Here is a 20,391-nt window from a genome sequence, read left to right as displayed (position 1 = left end):
GCAGGTCAGGCTTTTTAAAGATCGGTGATCGGCCAGAAAATTGCAATCGGTGCACCCCTACATTTTACACATCCATCTGGAAAACCTTCCATAGACGGCAAAAGAAAACAACTCAATGCTGTTCTTTGTTCTTCTTTTAATGAAGAAATACTGTCAAGTTCTGATAAAACTGGTGCTTTAGCTGCATCCAAGCTAATGTCTTCTGCCATAATTGCATCAGCCTCTTCTCGTTGCTTGCTTACATCACGACTCCGCTTCGCCCAAAAGTACTGCCCCTTATTGGTTCTGTCACTTTCTAACCGGGCCCAAATGGTTCAGATGGGAGCTTTGCAAGATGGATTTGCCAGTAAGAAACATGGAAACAGGCATATCTGTCTGCTTTGCAAGGTTAGTTCTGCATAAAGTGATTGCATTTGACGTAGGGCTATAGATATAAATAAAATATGATCAAAATCAAAATCGGACCAAATGAAAAACGTTTTCTGCAGAAGCTACAGTTTTAGCAAACAGACAAAAGGTGATCCCTGGTTTGAATAGAATTGTTTATGACTAATCTTGTCCTAAAGATCAAAGAATATATTTAGTAGTTTATTTTGTAGCGGTTTCACATTATCACAGTTAACAGTTTTTCAGTGGAAAAAAGGACAAACTACAGTTTCCATATTTATAATTGTTAATCTAACACTGTCTGAAGTATTAGCAAAACATTTTATGTCATCTTCAGCCAACAAAACTGCAATCCTTTGAAAGTCTGAAGAGAAATATTATTAAAATGAAAAATAACTCTCCCAGTGAACATGAGCATGTGGGTATTAAATTTAGATTGATCTGAAAAATTTTGAACCTGTTCATAAGGCTCTCTATCATTTATCTTGGAGAAAAATACTCATTCATAATTCAGTCAGACACTACTATGCATTAATCTTTTTTGGAAAAGCCTTTGCTCTTTAAGATTTGTGAATGTAGAGTTTGTTAATGGGATCATCTTTCAACCACAGGGCCCCATAGAGACCTTGTGTAAACAAACATCTTTTCTGGCTTTTTAGTAAGATGCGTGATGCCCAGCAGCTCCAGACCCGCTTACATAACTGACACTGACCCTTGCCCTTACTGCAAAGCAACAACTTTAACTGTATTTAACAGGAATTATGCATATTCAGTCTGATCCTTTGATTAAGCATGAATATTAAGATATAATAGATATTTAAGAACTCATTAATAATACTAAGGGCACAAGTTTGTTAACAGCCTCAAATAAAACATGAGACAGAAGGTCAAAGTTGAGGGAAAATTTCAGTATTTTTTAAGTTTGGTTGTGTAAGGTACTTGGTAATAGTATTCATACTAGAGTCCTGTGTGGGACTTTTTTCTTTATCCTGCTCCCACTGTATTTCAGAAAAATACTGCCCACTCCCCACAACAATCCATGTTGTATATTTAGGATAACAGACAGTGTGTTTAATTAAAGACAATAGTGATATGATCACTTAAGCACCACCCTGATTAAGTTTCCTCTCTGAATGAAGCAATCCATAAAAAAACAACCACACCCTTGTCATGGGTAATGGTGCCACACATGAATAAAAACAACAGCTGGGAGTCTTGGACAGATTTAACTCCTGGTTTGGCTTAATAATAGCAATGTCAATGTAATCTTAACTGACCTCATTCATCATAATTTATTTTAAAGTCATACCGAGGCGGAATTGTTTCCTGATCTCTGGAAATTTTGTGCATCATAAAAACTGCAGCACACTTGCATCAGCATCAGTTATTTTCCAGCTTTGTCACTGACTCTTACAATCAATCAATCAATCAGTTTATTCACAAAACCAGTAAAAATACAATACAATCCATCAGGATAATTCATTAAAAACTCATTTGTGAAAAGGGACTCCCCAGAAGCTATGTGGAGCTTGTAAGTGGGGCCCAGACATAGTTATACAATATACAGATAACATTCAAAATAAATACTACACACAATTACAAATTCAAACATCATTCCTAATATTAACTCAACACTCTAAAATACCCTAGAATTTATTCTAAAGATCCTAAATATGACACTGATATAATACATATCAATGGCACTTAGACAATAGCAGCATAAATCAATCAATTTGAGTAGTTTTGAGTCTATTTTAAGCTCATATCGAATGAAACACATTCCCAGCTTCAACTTCCGAGGTTAAAAGAACATGGCAAAAGTCCCTGAATGATGACCTGGTGCAGCAATTTTGGGATTTTATAGAAAATGTTAATGATTTATTCATGGCACCAGTTTTGAACCAGTACACCCAAGAAATCCTCTGAGGTATCAAAGGCCTCCCTTGAAAAGGAGATCTTTGATCTCAATGGGACTAACCTGGCTAAATAAAGGTTAAACAAAAACAAAAACAAAAAAAACAAAAAACAAAACAAAACAAAACAAAAAAAAAAAAATTTATATTTATAAAAATAATTTATATATATATAATTTAGAGCGACAGCGTGGCATACATATCAACACAGACAGACACACCGCCAGTTATAGTGATAAGATTAGCGCTGAGGTTACCGGCAAGGAAGCTAGGCTATACAGTGCCTAGCAATGGGTACGGGTGTTCATGATGATTTAGAGAATTTTAGGTAAAAATGGGCCAGATATCAGTGTTGTCTTTATTATATGCTGTACAGAAGAATCTTGAAGCCTCTGTATTTGACACTATTTTGCATTGCAACAAATAGGCTATGTGTTCCTCCACCTCAGGGCTGCTCCGCTGTTTGATAATGTGGACTGAAATCTCTTGGGGCTAATATGGTTAAGTACCTTGTACAACCCAAATTCAAAACAACTAAAATATCTTTTTAATTATGTATTACATGCATTTAGTTTATCTGTTAAAAGCACAGAGTGTATACTGTATAAAGATGTACAATGAGTCTCAGCCTCCACCCATTTTGCAAAGATAAAGCCAAAATACCCCCACAACAATTGCTGACTTATTTCACATGCTTCACTATAAGAGCTGCGGTTTTGACGTCTCATTGATGAAAAGTCATCCTTCAGGCTGGTAAAGTCCACAGCAGAACAGATTTTGGGTTTTGCAGTATTTTATGGATTGATCCATTTCCTGTCTGTTAACACGGAGGAGGCAGGGCTTATAACTTTTATTGACCCAGGTGGAGCTCTACATTTTTTTGCTTCCCCTGAGACAAGATGTTATTTTTCATTCTTCAAACAGTCTACAGTTAACAAACCATAAAAAGTCAGGTACAGATAAATAATGACAAACTGTCTGCAACAGTCTTAAAGGGCCAGTTGAAAGAACACCTACGTATGTGTCACTGACTATACCAGGGAAAAGTGTGATCTTGTTAGTTTGAGCTTAAACCTGAATCTTAGTCTGAACTCTCAGGACGTGCTCTCTACATGCTCTTGTTTACCTTTGTAACTGCAGACAGGTAGAACACATGTTAACATCACTGAGTCGGCTCAGTCTGTCAGAGGGGGCATAATAACTCAATTAACCCCAGCCATCATCTCCTAGTCATTCTGGCTCAGGTATCAGCCACTGGCAGTGGCTTCTAACACAGCCCCAGATCCAATTTGTGCCCTCTGCCCTCCAAAGATGAATAGAGGAATGAATCTGTCTTCCTGTTGTGATCAGAGTATTGACAGAACAGTGAGTGGGTGTGACTTACTCTGAGTGCTATGAATGCTTATCACATTAGTTTCATGTGACTATCTCTGTTTGGGGTAAATTAGAGAGAGGGAGGAGAGGAAGAAAAGAGACGCTCAGGGGAAGAAGGAGAGAGCTGGCTGAATAAATGAAGAATTATGCCTTGCATATCAAGTTTAAATCAGGCTGTTTAGCGGAGTTGTTCTCAGCTGCTTTTTAGTTTCTAGTGAATAAAAGAAGTAATGGGGTGGCTGTGACCCCACATGAGTGTTAGACCTGAAGGTTTTTCATATCACTAAAGCTTTGGTGATACAGAAACTACAGTAATTAAAGTTAACTGGCCTCAGACCCTGCCTAAAGACTGTGTTGGGATATTGGTGGTTTTTGGTGAGCATGCCAGTTTGATTTTTATTTAACCAGGCAAACCTCATTGAGATTAAGAATCTAATTTACAAAAGTTTTCGCTGCCAAGATGGGCAAATGTTGCTATAACCAATAAAATTATTCTCTATAAAAACAACAAAAGTGTGGAGCTAGCAGAAGGTGTGACCTTCACAAGTGAAATTCAAGCTGTCAGTGTTTTACAACCAGTATTATGTCCAGTATTTTATCCCACTAGTATCAGAGTGGTACAGGAAATTTGTGTTTGGTTATTATGATTATTTCTTTGTTGTAACAATGCTTCTTGGCAATAAATCTTATACCACTGGAAAGCCTGTTTGTTTCCCTTTTAAATGGTGCCACATTTGTAAGGAACATCCACTCAATGGATGAGCAGCAGAGCTGAGTATGTGGGTTCTGCCCATGAAAATTAGTCAAATTTTGTCGGCCAATATCAAACAGCTTATTCTGCCATTGACTCTTGTTTGGTGTTGTGTTGCGGATTGGATGGTTGAAGTCTGAAGATGCACGACATATGGGCAATTTAACAATCTAATCATTTAACAAACAGGAGTCTTAGCAGTGTGTGGTAGAACCACACACAGCCACACAACAGCCTGGCACCTCCTCCTCATGCTGGTCCCCAGCCTGGTCACAGCCTGCTGTTGGATGGCATCCAAATCTTCAACCAGCATTTTTCACAAGTCAGCCAATGTGGTTGTGTTGGTCACTCTGGAACAAACAGCAGACCCAAGCTGATCCCACACCCACAAGTGTTCAGTGGAGTTGAGGTCAGGATTGCTGGCAGGCCATTCCATCCTCTCCACTCCCAAATTCTGGAGGTAGTCTCTGATAAACCCTGCTCTGTAGGGGCAAGTGTCCTTATCTAGCAGGATAGAGTTCACTCCCAGACTGTAGAGATATAGGATTGCCACTGGTTGCAGAATCTCATCTCAATATCTCTCTGCATTGAAATTGCCATTCAGGCACCTGATTGTCAGTAGTCAGTAGCATCCAGGGAAATAATCCGTTTTACGTTAGTGGAGAAGATTTGGCAAATTTTTTAATGGAAGGAACCCACAAATGCATGTTCTTTGTAAATGTGTCACCGTTTTAAAGAGAAATAAACAGACTTTCCAATGGTATAAGATTTATTGCCAATAAGCATTGTTACAACAAAGAAATAATCTACCAAACATAAATTTCCTTACTTTTTGTGCTAACTAAAGCACATAATGTGGTTTATTGCCCTTCTAGGATCATGTAGAGTTGTAGGTATGAAAGCCACACTTTGACACCATTTTGATGCAAAAAAATATACATTTTTGGAATTATTCTGGAGGGATATTTTACAAAGATATTGATTAAAATATTTAACTACAGATGGACATATTAACTTTTTTTGTTTATTCATCAAATTTCCCATTGTCACAATACAGAACAATGTTATTGCATATTATGTTTATTTCATATCATGCCTAATTTGATGTAATTTTTCATGGTAGTCATATCGTGCTCTCTCTTTCTCTGTAGGTGTACTACATCACCAAGGCAACTCTAAAGGTGGCCAACAAACAGTACTGCACACTGAATAACGACTATGAGATGACCCTCCATGCCAACTCATCCATTGTGCCATGTGATGACAGTCAGGGCGTCCCTGCATTGCACTGTGACTTTGTGTCCATTGCAGAGCTGGAGAACAGAGATAACAACGACATTGTTGGTAAGAAATTGAGTTCAATAATGAGAATGTATTTGTTTATTTAAAGAAACAACTTAACAGCTTAAATATGTGAATGAATGTGTATAAAAGCAGGAAACATAGATACTGAGCATTTGAAGTCAAAGTTGGACAGCATATCACTAGATCTGGTTTTTGCAATCAAGCTATGGAACCATTTATGATAAGCTTATAAAGACAGACACGTGTCAAACCATGCCAGCAACAAACTAGTAAAACACAGGAATTCAGCCCAGCAACAGCGTGGCATTTCTTTACCATAAATTTATCTAATGTCAAAGTAGGTTTTGGTAAAAAACCCAAACATTCCTGTTCCTAAATGACTACAGTGTGCAAAAACTTCTATTTTTCAAAATCAGAGGCGAAGACCAACGTCAGCACAGGGTGTTGTGTTTGTCCAGTCGAGTGAAAAATGGCTTTTTGTTAAGTGGAGAGTTGTCAATAATGATTTACTCCACAGCTTACTTGTTTGGATGTCTCTGTAAAGAAAAGACTGACCAGAATGAGCTGGGCCTCATGCCAATTCATTTTCCACTCTTTATTTGTGACACCTGTTTTTGTATGAATGGACTTACCAGACTTTCTCAATGACAAAACCTTATTATAAGGGTCTTGTTTCTTACTTATAAATTCCATCTGTTCATGATAAGAAAAGTAGAGCACACATGTTTGTCAGTGCAATCAAACCTCTGTAATATTCATCTGGTTTGCTGCTTTTATGTCATTTACAGAAGGATTTCACACTGTAGAGCTTGAAGTTAGCAGTGACACAAGGGTTTTTGAGGACCTGAAACTGTTACATAAAAATGAAATAAATGTTTTAAGTTCAGCTATCAAAGAGAGCAGAGCAGTGCTTTGCTATCACGCAAATTTAAAGTGAATCAGTACAGATTAAATGAAATGATTTCATAAGCACCATACAAACAAGATCATTTTTTAGACAATGCATGTGTGCTGAAAAATCTTTATATGACTTCTTCTTCATTAAAGGGTTGTATAATTAAATCTCTCCACTTGCTAACCAGAATGGTGGTTGGTGTTGTCGGGACAGAAAATGTAATCCTCTGCCAGTATAGGAATATTGAGATTATCAGCTTGATTATCACTAAAGCTTGAGGCAATTATACGTTTCAGATATAGATGGAGAAACTGAGCTTAAAAAGATGTTCACGTGCCTGTCAGTCATGTCCCAGTTGTCCTTGAAGAAAACGTTATGACAGGGTCAGAGTGAAGGTTAATTCAGGCACATAGTAAAGAGCAGAGATAAAAAAAACGAATACTGATTATTCCACTGTTTTACAGAGGTTAGTTGTGGTTCCTGGCCTCTGTGCCTGTCAGTAATGTGTTATCTCTGCAAATGGGAAATTGGGATGGTTCAGGTGTAGATTGGGGTTAAAATGAGTGATTGAACATTGTGTTTTGGCAGACTGCTTAACATTATTGGTGAGGTGATGCACAGGTATGATGATGATGTTCCAGTTGTTTAGCCATTATAAACAAAATTTATGGAAACAGCTTTTGGTCTGTGTGAAAGTTTCAGGCTGGATAGATAATAGTGTGGTAATTTCTGGCTCATTTGTTTGTTTGGTCAGCTCTTGAGAATTTTCATCTTTCGCTTTATATGATACTTACTAAATAACACAACCATATCTGATAAAACACAGAATCATTTACAGCATAAGTAATCCATGTTAACCGGTACTGCACAATGAGTATTAAATTGTTTTTGAAATATAAGAGTTTGAAGTTAAGATGTAGTAAAAGTCAAATTTATTGCAATAAACAAGAAATTATTTTATGCAAATAAGTAATGCTTTATCACTCAGCTCACATACAAATTTACTTTTAGATCAAAGCCTAGGTGTAATAGACAGAACACCTTAGTGATATCAGATGAAGCAAATTAGGCCTATCATCTACCCTCAGACTGATCGGTGCCAGTTTAGTGGTTTTTGGAAACTCTTTGGATTCAGGAGGGACTTTTCACAAATCTAGCATGGTAATATTATGTCAATGTGCAACTATGTGATTGCGCTATTTATATTTTAGCTCATATTGTGCAGCTCATAAAATTCACTGTATTTTCATTGCTGCAGCCATGCAGCACCCTTATGTTTTCCTTCAGAAATGTCTGTAAATTCTAGTACATTACAGACTTAGCTTATCCTGTGCAATTGAACCTCACCAAACACTGACGTCAGGGGGTAATTTATGAATTACCAGAGGTCCACAGGTATTGTTTGTCCCATGCAAACAGTACTTTAGACTCTATTTGAAAAAGCTTCCATAATTGATAATGGTTCATTCTGTACAGTCCATATTAAGAAAAAGAGTTGGTTGTCCAAAAACATGGCTAAATATGTGACCATGCAGCATAGCTACAGTGGAAAATTAAAAAGCAATTTTACTCTGAATTTTGTTGGAATGACTAATACTCTGCTCTGACCTCTCTGTGTTTAAATGTTGAAATCTGTTGCCTTTCTTACTTCATCCAGCTGCTGAAGGTCTGTGTGTCTGCTTGTACTTTAGAAGGGATTTTGCATTGCACAGTAATGAAATGCAGTTGTACTGCATTGAGTCAGCAGAGTTAAAGCAACTGCTGTGTAGCTGCACAAGCAGCGCTATCACTTCATTAAAGCGTTGGACACATTATATTAGAGAACAAATGAGTGCTCATAAAGAAGTGCAAACATCAAAATGTAACCTACAGAGTGGAAAATTTGTGTAGGGTTACCAACGGAGCAGCAGTTAGGTGATGAAACTAGTATCATTTATGAACACACCACACAGATTACCTGCAGGAGTGTGTTTGTGTTGATTGCAGAGGGGGAGTTTTACATGTTGTGTGTGTTTGTCATCTGTTGTCTCTCCGTTGACTCCCTCTGCGCTGCCTCTCTCCCTGCTCCTTTGTTAAATAGGGGATTATAACATGGTAATGAGAACTGTCAGCCTGTTCCTGTGGTGATAATGGAGTTCAGAGGTGGATGACATCGTCTCAATCATAATGGAATTAAGGAGGGCTGAGAGAGCGCAGACAGGGAGAGAGAGGAGTGGTAGAGGGAGGAGGGGGGAGAGCATAGAAAAAGGTTAGTAGAGGTACCAGACAGGGGGATGGAGTTCAGAGAATGACTGTTTAACAAAATTTATATTACAGTACTGTCCATGAAATGTGTTAAACACTTGGGCACTACTTCTATCACCATAAAATGATTGACAGATGTTACCACCCAGCTCTTAGGGGAAAGGGACTCAAAATATATGTTTTTTTGGTGAAATGATAATGTATTAACAAAGAAGTCACACTGTGCTACAAAGCAAAGGTGAGGCAGCACTGAAACAGAGTTGCACTGGGTCTTCAAATCAAAATATAGCAAAAGAGTTAGAAAAATTAGCTTTCGCTGAAGTGAAATTAAATGGAAATAAAACCTTACTTGCGTATCTAACCTTGCTAAACAATAAATATACCAGCACTCCTAAACCGAGTGTTTCCTCATAAAACCTTGGCATGAACATGAGTGTGATTGCTTCTAAAACTAAACTGATGCCCTGCACAGTCCAGGATGTATGAGTGCCTCATAACAAGAGCTAAAAAGAGAATGCAATATGTAAATAGATATTTTGAAAAATATTGATTTGCATTGTTTTATTAAAGTTTTTTGATACACATTTTCACCTATCTAGCATTACTGTATTGTCATAGCAGTGGAAGAGCTTAATATGGTGATGCAATAAATAAGTTACCTGAGCATCACCTTACAAAGAATGTTGTCTTTTCAGCAGGGGGAACATCATAAGCAAGACATGCTGCAGAGCGCACACTGCACACCATGCAGCTGCAATACCTCCGCTCAGCAAACAGTACACACTGTTCAAAAAGAGCGGCTGATATAAATTTCAGGCTTTTTCAAGACAGATGGAAGGAGAAGTATTTCTTTGTTTTTGATTTTGACAAGTTGATAAGATTTTGTCAGAGCTGAAGAACTTAAACACCTGAACACAGCTGCACTCTGCACTCTCATCCTAATGGAGCCCAGTCCTCTCCACGCCTTTGACCGGTTTCATAAAAGGTTTAGACTTTTTTGCTCTGTAGAACAAAGTGTCTTCCTTTGAGAGGGCCAAAAACAGCTTTAATACAGCAAGAAGTGCTGTGGCAACCTGATGCCATACCAAGCTGTCCCTAGAACAATAACTGACCAAGCTTTTGAAGGCTCAGTCACAAATGTAAATCTGTAACCTATAGAGGGACACCGGCCTTAGTGGTAATAGTAATCATAATACTTGTGCTATTAACGCTACTAATAACAATAATGGTGATGATAATTCTACTACTACTACTACTACTACTACTACTACTACTACTACTACTGCTACTACTACTACTACTACTACTACTACTACTACTACTACTACTACTACTACTACTACTACTACTACTACTACTACTACTACTACTACTACTAATAATAATAATAGTAATAATAATAATAATAATAATAATGATAATGATAACAATTATGATTTTAAGAATGTGTGCTTTCAGTCAATTAATAAAATGAATCTAAATAATTATAATATGGGAATAAATCACAAATGATCACATATATCACTTATTAAAAAAAGATTGCATTACTGGTAGTTTTAATAATAATAGTAACAAAACAATCAGAAAGGACATGTTTCTAAATTGCATGAAAACATTTTTATCAGCTTTTGAAACAGAAGAAGTGGAGACCAAGTGCAGTTTGCCTACTTGCAAGTCAATCTGGGATAGTGTTAATCTGTAGAATATTATATTTTTATACAAATAAAGAGCACAGAGATTTTTTTCATGTGCTCCATTGAAGTTACAGAGTTACATCAGTTGATTTTAGATGGCATCAAAGTTTGATGATTCTGCATACAGTGTTTAATCACATTTCCCCCAGTGAGTAATTAATCAAACTAATAAAAAAATTTAAAGGCATGGGGTGCAGATCTCTGAGTAGTTTAAGGCGTGCCCCGGGTTCGAATCCAGCCTGTGGCACTTTCCCGCATGTCTCTCCCCAGCTCTCTCATATTTGATTCCAATTCTGTCCACTGTCGTCCTCTGTCAATCAAGGCATAAAAAGCTCCCCCAAAAACTCTTAAAGAAAAAATTGACAGCACTAGTAATGATACTTAATTTGTATAGCACTTTTCAATACCAACAATAAAGTGCTTCTCAAGAGCAAAGACACAAAATAAGTAACCATACAAGAAAACAAACAGTCATTACAAACAAAAAAATATATACAGTGCTTAACAAATTTATTAGACCAGCACCCAAAGTAAGGTTTATGCCACAGCTGTCCTAAATTAACAGCATTGGTAAAAATTGGTAAAACCAAAATCATTTTTTATGTTTCTGTATAGGTTAATACACCAATATGTAGAAGCTCTTTAACCCAAATTATATTTTTAATGCTAAAATATAATTATTATTGTTATCCATGAATTTTCAAATTTGCTGATTTACAAAAAAAACCTGAAAAAATAGTAAAGCACATTATTATTTCTTGATTAATATGTCAAATTATAGTTATTTACCTGCATTCGTGAAGAGAAAAATTAGTTTAAGTGGTTGAATGTTGTGCTTGATTAATTTCTTACTTCTCAGAGAAGCTCAGTGAGCCGGCTCAAATTCGGGTATAAAAAGGTGAATTTAGTTTGAAACTCTTCATTCCTGTTCCATATGGTAAAACTTGGAGAGCTCAGTGAAAATGAAAGAGCCCGCATTAAAGCACTTCATGATGCTGGATGGTCTCTGAGACAGGTGGTCTAATGAATTTGTTAAGCACTGTATATACTGTATATATATTTCAATGACATTTAGAAAGAAAAAGTCCGAGCCCAATGATAATGAGAACTGTCAGACTGATACAGAGCTAATAAAGGTAATAAAGGAAATAATAAGACCTTTTCTTCATATTGTCCTCTCCTCCTTCATAGTTGAAGGCAGAGGAACAATCAGTTTATGTCATTTGAGGTGTTAGAGATAGTGTTCATACAAGTTGTCTATCTCTAAATGTCTCTATCATGATTATGGTCTTGTTACCATGAAAATTGCTATTTTGACACAAAGCACTGATTGGTGTGATTGGTTGGTCACTGAGATTGACGAGAGTTTTGATACTTGAATACTTTATTGTTACCACTTTTTTTTAAATGATACAATCTGTTTATTTTAATGTTTAACAGATTTGAAAAGTCCTACTCATTTGATGAACTGCATCTATATCACAATATGATTGTGTGGAAGAGAAATAAATCCAATTCAATCAAATTAAAAATGCAGGCACATTACACTGTCTAAATTGCAATTACTTTGGTACTGGAATCGATTCAATGTTTTGTGCATTTTAATATGAGCCAGAAATTTCCGGCAAATTTTGAGAAATTAAAAGAAGAAAAATAGACCGCAATGGGTGTCTTCAGTTTAAAGATATCATTCAATTTTTGCTAGTACTACAACCAAGTTTAAAATTCTGACATTTTGACAACCATAAATGTAAACCTGAAAATTAGCAGCATTTAAATTTTCCTAACAAACTGAATACATGTACACTTTTGCTCTAACTTTGAATGCAGTATTAATCATGTTTGACCAGGCTCTTTAGTTTTTCAGGGCGGTACTCTTGAATGAGGTTTTCCAGATTTGCTGCATGATTTTACAGTTTAAAACTTCACACCACTTTGTATTATGTAAAGGAAACTTTTAGTCTTTCATTTTAAAAGCTTCCTTTTCCTCGTTGTCGTTGTATGCTACCACTGCTGTGTTCATAAGTTATCTATAGCTGGAGATGTAAAATGACTCTCTCTGTCTGCAGATGTGATTGGAGTGTGCAAGAGTGCGGAGGATGTGTCCCGTATCACCACTAAGAGCAGCAGAGAAGTCTCCAAGAGGGCCCTCAGCTTAATAGACACAACTGGCAAAGTGGTGACAGCCACATTGTGGGGAGAGGAGGTAATAACTATAATCTCTCTCTCCCTCTCTCTGTAGTTTCTCTCACTGTATCCAGGGATGGATTTGAGGTTTTAACATAAAAACATGCAGAACAGGCCTTAATTACTCGTGTGTTCACGAAGATGCCCAGCCGTGCATGTACCCATGTGCCTCTGTGTGCTCTTGCATACTGAGCTGTTTTTTGGGGATTTCAAGGCTGTAAAATTCATTTGGGTCGAATCATTCCCTTGACCTTCAGGAGTGTTTTGGACCAGAGTCCCTGATTTGAGACGGCAGGCTAAATAACTCTTGAATGTGCATGAAATGGCACTATTCTTCTCTAAGCTCATTCAATCTGCAGGAGCTAATCCCTCCTTTTTGCCAAAATCCAAAAATGACTTTCAAATTAACTTGTAGGTTGTCCAATTATAAAAGAAAATCATACCCTGTATCACTTTCTGGTCTATCCGAGCTGCAGAAACAGACTAAAGACATTTGTGACTATACCACCACAGCCTTTGTTGTCTCTTTTTCTTCATTTTTCTCCTCTCTGTTACAACCTTTAACACAGTTTTTTTCTTGTTTCAGGCTGAGAAGTTTGACGGCTCGGGGCAGCCAGTGGTCGCAATCAAAGGAGCTCGCTTGTCTGATTTTGGAGGCAGATCTCTCTCTGTTTTGTTCAGTTCCACAGTCATGGTCAACCCAGACATACCCGAGGCCTTTAGACTGAGGGGCTGGTGAGTCACGGTGTGATGCATGTTGAAAAAAACACATTTGTAACAGAGTTCAATGTGCTTATAGATATCTAATCACTTTATCTCAAGCACCCTACATATTAATACTCCTGCAACTGTTTTGCATATATACTAACAAACTGAAACAGATCTAGGCACTTTACATGGTCACCCAAGCATACACTCACTATGTTAGAAGAATCTATTAAATGCTCTACATGAAAATGAAGAACTTGTACACCTGGATGAGGAAGACTGGACTAACACTAGCTAAAAATATATCTTTTGTGATAAGACTCTGATAAAAAGTACGTTTAGTTTTTGTCACAGAGACTGAAAAAAGACTAAAATGTAAGAGCTGGGCGGTTGGACATTCAAAATCAATGACATTTCTCCTCTGTGCTTTTGAGTTCTGTTAGTATTTTCATCAGTGAATTTAAAATAAGTATTGATAGTGCATTAAACACAGAATAGTTGAAACTCCACCACCAGGGGGCTCTCAGTCAAGACAATAACTCAATATGACAAGTACAGAAAAGCTTGTTTTGAACTCTTGTTTTGACCCTGTTCAATGAAACAGCACCTCATTAGGAATATTTAAGAAATGGTAAAACAACATTTTGTTTAATAAATCTCTCAAAATGATGGAGAAATGCACATAAAGGTGTGTTCAAGCTTGATGCAGTGCCGGACTAGCCTATGCATATGCTCTAGTGTTGCTTCCAGTGTAAAAGCAGAGGAGCTCACTTTCAACAACAGTCACAAAGTGCTTTACACAGACATAATATACAGAGAATAAAAGTGATGATAATGAAATGAACAGTCAGAACAGCAACAGAACAGCAACACATAAGAGCATAAATCATTAAAAGCACATTTCACACGATTGTTACAGTGTTACAGAGGGGAGTTTGGGAGACTGAACCTGCAACCGATGGCAGCCTTCATGATGAGACACTTCTCGTTTCAGTTAGAAGAATTAAGGATTTCTCTGTCTTCAAAAACTTAAGGACATATTGGAGATACTACAAGACCTCAAAAAGAAATATTGATAACTTAGGAGGTCACTGTTTAAATTAATAAAGATATTTCAGTGCAAAAAATAAACATATTGCATCTTTGATATGTGTTTTACATTGAGATTAAATTCACAATGTGGCTAATTAAATGAGTTCAAAGAAAACAAATGCTAAGGAGTTTTTAGAGACTAAAACTCGACTGAAATGTTTTGGAGTTTTGTTGACTAAAACCATAATGGTTAAAAACTTACTTAAACCAAAAGTCATTTTAATCTAAGGACTAAGACAACATTGGAAATAGCTGCCAAATTAAACATCCAGTACCATATTTGCTCTAATGACAGTTTCTGTTGACAGTATTCTTATAATGATTTATTTGTCTTTGTAAATTAACATCTGCACAAAGATACAGCTAAGTAACAAACAATTATCAATCCAACATTCAAACATAAGCCACACAAATCTCTTTGACACTGTCTGCCAAAAATCCAATCAGTGTAGATTCCTTCACAACCCTAAAATGCAGTTGAAATGATCAAACCACACTGTTCAGAAAACCATTGTCAAACACTTAAAAAACTTTTGTCTGCTGTTGAACTGGGAGTCAAAAGGTGAGAGGCACTCCTCCGGGACAATATAAAAGGAATGTTAGAGTTCATGTTGCAGACGTACATCTCACATGGGAAAGGAAGTCTTGCCTGGAAGTTGGTTAACACTAACCTCTGACTTCATCAGAATTTTAGGGAAATTCACATCCCAGAGGCATACATGGTCTATCAGACAATGCTAGACAATTACTGCCAGTGGGTTCCTTGATTAATGGTTGAGGAACTTTTACCAAAAGTATTACAAAACATAGCAGTGTTTTTACCTCCTTTATCTACTGATCTTATCAAAACTGACGATGGAGAAAATTTAAGTCTATCCAAAAAGGCAAACCTCAACCTCGTCACATGCATCTTCAGAAATTTTTATCAGAATATCATCAATTTTGGACTGGATATTCACAGACAGTTATTTGTTATAATTAAGAAAATTGTAATGAGTGTGTCAGATCTTGAAATGTTAAGTCTATGCAAAGTATTAAAAGAAATGCATTTTAGGTTTGTTGTATGACAGGTTGCTGTGTTATGAAGTACCAGGCCAAATTTAAGTAAGGAAAAACATCTCTAAGTTTATATAATTCAGCACCAAAATAATGAAAAATGAGGCAGTAAAATCTGCTCTAGGATGGTGTGGGTATCTTTGTTGAATGAGCTAAAGCCACGCCCACTCACAAGAAATACGTCCTCTTCAAATAAAATGCTACAACCTTAAAGGAGGAACCCACCCCATTGGCACTGGTGACTTGGTGGGGCACTGTATTAGGAAACAGGAAAATAGTTTAGCAATCACAAAAAGGCTTTACAGTTATATATGAGTGAAGAGAGAGATACCAGCAATAGATTTTTTTTAAATAGAGAAAACCTATGTATAAAACCATATTGTAAATATTTATTTAAAAATAGATTAATGTGTACCACATTCTGCCTCTTATGATGACAGGATGTATTAAGAAACTAAATATTTAATCTTGCCTGTGGTATAATATAATAGTACTCCAAGCTAAAGGCTGATGATCACGTGTCAGGACTTGTCTTACATGTGCTTCAGCAGTCCCAGTGGGATGGAGTTTAGGCAGGACCAGCTTGAGGGAAAACAGAGACACAGACCACGGATAAATCTGGATTCTTTCTCTGAACTTCCACTTTACATGAAGAGAACACGGGGGGACACTGTGAGCTGCATAAGACCTGATTCTTATTAGCAGCTCCTGTGGTGGGATTTGAAATTATGACTCATTCTTTCATTAAAGCTGTTCCCCGAGTTAGTTTCACAGCTGAAATATAAATGCACTTTTTCTTATGTGTGTGTGTGTACGTAACAGTGCTTGAGTGTGCATATGATTGCCCGTGTGTTAAATTGAAAGCTATTCTTAGGTTTAAAGTTTCAGAACACACTGCTTTTGTTTTGGAGTACCTGTGGGCATTATTCTTCTAAATCTTAAAACCTTTAATGTTTGGTTTATGAATTTATCTTACTCTTATGTAAGTTGTAGTTTTGCCACTTTTGTGTGTGTGTTGCATTAGTTGTAATACTTGTGATTTTTTGTTAGAAAGGGAGCAAAAGAGGAGGGGCGCCTCCATTGCTCTAGCTTTAATCTTGGTCTTATTAGTCTCTGGTCAATACACCATCTCATTCTGACATTCAAAGGGCTAAACAACTCAAGACCGTTGGCCCCTCTTTACTTTCAATTTCCTTCCATTTGTCTCTAATGCCTTTTGCCCCCCCTCAATCAGAGCTGTTGTTTGATCCCCTTTGCAGTTTGCATGCACGAAAAATCACATTCAGACACTGATTTTAGCTTCTTAACATTAAGTTCTCAAAAACAAAGAGCGCCTCTCTGACTCGAGCTCCTGTGGTGACGTGCTGCGTTGTTGGGTGCTTTGACCAGGCTTGCTTGCATAATTGAAGGAAACTGATGAATTTGGATGATGCCTTGATTAGATTGCTCCGCATGGTTTGAATACAGAGCAGGAGTCACAGCAATACATAAAAGTTTTTAAAGAGAATATTAAAAAGGTAGATTAATGAATAGATGGACTGGGTAGACAAGAACAAAGACAGATATGTTTTGTGAAGAAGGCTTGTGGAATATAAAACTAGATATAAAGCTGATTGATATGTGAATGCATTTGTTTATGATAGACAGCCATATGTTGGATAGATAAGATTGCAGCATGCAGATGCAGTGGATTTTCAATCAGTTAAGGGATTAGGGGACTAATTCAGTCATGGGTGAAGATGGTTTCTATAGATAATAGCAGATGGTGCAGTGTTTCATACAGAACATAAGTTTCTTCTCTGCAGAGAAGAAGTATGCTAATGCAACACAAAAGAATCAACGGCACTTGTTTTTACACTCTATTGTTCCCAAAGAGATAGCTACATATCCACAAATTACTTTTAGTAATGTATCTTGTGTGATTTAATTATCAGGAAGAGATCCTCAGTCTTGTTTTCAGGCACACTCTTTTTGCTCTCTTCATTGTACTCGACAAACCCTAATTTCTTTGTCGTACAGTTTCCTTTCACTTTAAATTGTGTGTGAGATTTTTCACGTGTTTTTGTTTGGATGTGGAGTCTTGTTTGCGCATAGATTTATTAACATATGTCCTGTGTGATTTTTTTTATATTCCCATGCGGTAGGTTTGACCAAGAAGGCCATAAGCTCAACAGCCAATCCCTGACAGAGACCAGGTCATCAGGCAGTGGAGCAAAGATAAACTGGAAATCACTGAGTGACATTAAAGATGAGCACATGGGACATGGAGAGAAGGTACAGTACATAAAGTACACTCTGTATATGCAAACATAAAGCTTTATGCTGCCATCCAGCAAGGATTTGTCTTGTAAAGAGGTCAGAACAAACGCATTGACACTTTAGGACAGGAGGAGGAGGGAATTTGAAAATCAGGTGCAGAAAAATTTTATTTAAAGCAGTGTTTCCCAGCCATTTTTCCTCAGAGCCCCCCTGTATGTACCTTAAAAAAAAGTGCCCCCCCAGTACACAAGAAAGAAGAAAAAAGTGACACACTGCCACCAAAAATTAACATAGATTTCAATTGTTTGACTGATAAACCCTAAGAAAGCCTATGCATGCTTTTCTTATCAAAAGACCTTTGCATAAACTACTTAATAACTGCTTTAGCATTGTTTTAGTCAATATTTGCAAATCTAATTTTTGCAGCCTCAGAAGAGACAAAGCCTCACACCTGCCAAACCTCTTTGGTAGCCCCCCGGGAGGTCCCGGACGCCAGGGTTGGAACCATTGATTTAAAGGGCAAAAACACGGATTACAACAAATTACTTCCATTGAGAGATACTTTTACACTTTAAGTAGTGGTTGGCAACACAAATAGTCCCTAACAAAAACACCCCTTTCCCTTTATTTGTATGATAAACTAATTACAAAAGAGAGCACTGATAGACATTAACACAGACACACATTTATTCAAAGACATTTCATTTTAATGTTGTAAGTGGTATATAATAATCAAAATATGTATTTTAACAAGATGACGATATTGGAAAAAAGAGATTTTGCACATTTCTTCTGCCATTGTTTTTAATATAAAACAGGAAATTAATTTATTATGCCTTTTTATGTACAGTGCTTAACAAATTTATTAGACCACCCTAACCCTAACCAAAGTAAGGTTTATGCCACAGCTGTCCTAAATTAACAGCATTGGTAAAAATTGGTAAAACCAAAATCATTTTTTTATGTTTCTGCAATGGTTAATACACCAATATGTAGAAGCTCTTTAAACAAAATGATATTTTTAATGCTAAAATATAATTATCAAGGTTATCCATGAATTTTCAAATTTGCTGATTTACAAAAAAACTGAAAAAAATAGTAAAGCACATTATTATTTCTTGAATAATATGTCAAATTATAGTTATTTACTTGCATTCCTGAAAAGAAAAATGAATTTTGGTGGTTGAATGTTATGCTTGATTAATTTCTTACTTCTCAGAGAAGCCCAGTGAGCCGGCTCAAATTTGGGTGAATTCAGTTTGAAATCCCTCATTCCTCTTCAAAATGGTAAAACGTGGAGAGCTCACTGAAAATGAAAGAGTCCGCATTAAAGCACTTCATGATGGTGGATGGTCTTTGAGACAAATATGACAGGTGGTCTAATAAATTTGTTAAGCACTGTACATATATTAAATTAAAGAAAACTCAGTTGTGCAAAAATGTATAAAGATGAACTGGTTGGACTTTAGAGTTAAAGTCAACTGTCAGGTCAAATGTCTCAAGTTCATCCCTTGCTTGTAAATGCGATATCTAAATAAATATTTCCTTCAGCTAAATGTCCACTATAACACAAGAATGAACTGATGAGATTTTGGAAGTAGAAAATGGGGCCTGACTGAAATGGATTTATAGAGACTGATGCTGATATTAGGGAATAAAAGATTTTTGATAACCGATATATTGGCTGATTACATTTTAACATAATTTTTAACATAAATTAATAAATTAAACAAATAGCTTGACTGTCAGGAAGCACATAAGTCTTCTGTATCCTTCTTCTTTTGGAGTTGGTGGGTGTTGGTGTTAGGAGCCATAATATTGAGGAGTGTGTGATATTTTGCCAAACCCACTCACCAGAGTTATTAGTTCGTTACACTAAGGGTAATTTCACACACTTAATTTGGTCCAGAGTGTAGGACTTTTCAGATTGATCTGAACTTAAATGGAAGGTATGAAACCTCCCCTGGACCAAGGTCCAAACCAAACAGCCAGACCTTTGTCTGACCAACAGAGATGATCTTGGTCCAGACCAAACTGAACCACCGTCCAGTTCATGCCCAGTGTGAAAGCATTATTTTGAAAGCTTCAGACTTTCCTATCAAGGACAGGAAATTACTTCCACAAATCCCACCACTCACCTTCTCTTCACCCAAGTCAGCATTGCCATGGCTTGTAGGACTGCATACGGCCTTTTCCTTTCCTGTCTGTGATGATAAAGTTGTCATCTAATGAGTAAGCTCATAAGGCAAACTCTTGTTAGCCTTATGTACTACTCTTTGAGTTAGCGGTGCCAGAAACCGGAGACCCCCACTGCCTGAAGGTGGTTAAAGCATAGTAGAACACAGCCCTGCACGTTCAAGAATAGTCATGTTCAGACTTTTTAAGGATTTTTTTAACTATAACTGTGGTTTCAGTATAAATCTCACCAAATGGCCATGTTTTTATTTTACATTTAACTAATTTTTTCATATGATTTTCATAAAAATAGTTAAAAGATACAACTTCAAAAAACTAAAAAATGTTCAT

General features: G+C 36.7%; 1 protein-coding gene across 1 annotated transcript in view; it reads left to right on the top strand.

The window, feature by feature from the left end:
• The window catches only part of LOC121518482 (replication protein A 70 kDa DNA-binding subunit-like), a 68,780-nt gene that overhangs the window by 20,675 nt on the left and 27,714 nt on the right, over positions 1-20,391 (top strand). Inside the window, exons 10-13 of the mRNA XM_041800814.1 lie at positions 5,577-5,769; positions 12,633-12,769; positions 13,337-13,485; positions 17,751-17,880. Of these exons, the coding sequence (XP_041656748.1) occupies positions 5,577-5,769; positions 12,633-12,769; positions 13,337-13,485; positions 17,751-17,880 (609 nt within the window). The remainder of the gene's footprint in view (positions 1-5,576; positions 5,770-12,632; positions 12,770-13,336; positions 13,486-17,750; positions 17,881-20,391) is intronic.

This window comes from Cheilinus undulatus, linkage group 12, assembly GCF_018320785.1.
Source record: "Cheilinus undulatus linkage group 12, ASM1832078v1, whole genome shotgun sequence".
In the NCBI taxonomy this organism is placed as follows: domain Eukaryota; kingdom Metazoa; phylum Chordata; class Actinopteri; order Labriformes; family Labridae; genus Cheilinus; species Cheilinus undulatus.
Note: the sequence above shows the minus strand (reverse complement) of the source record. Positions and strands in the feature narration are given on the sequence as shown.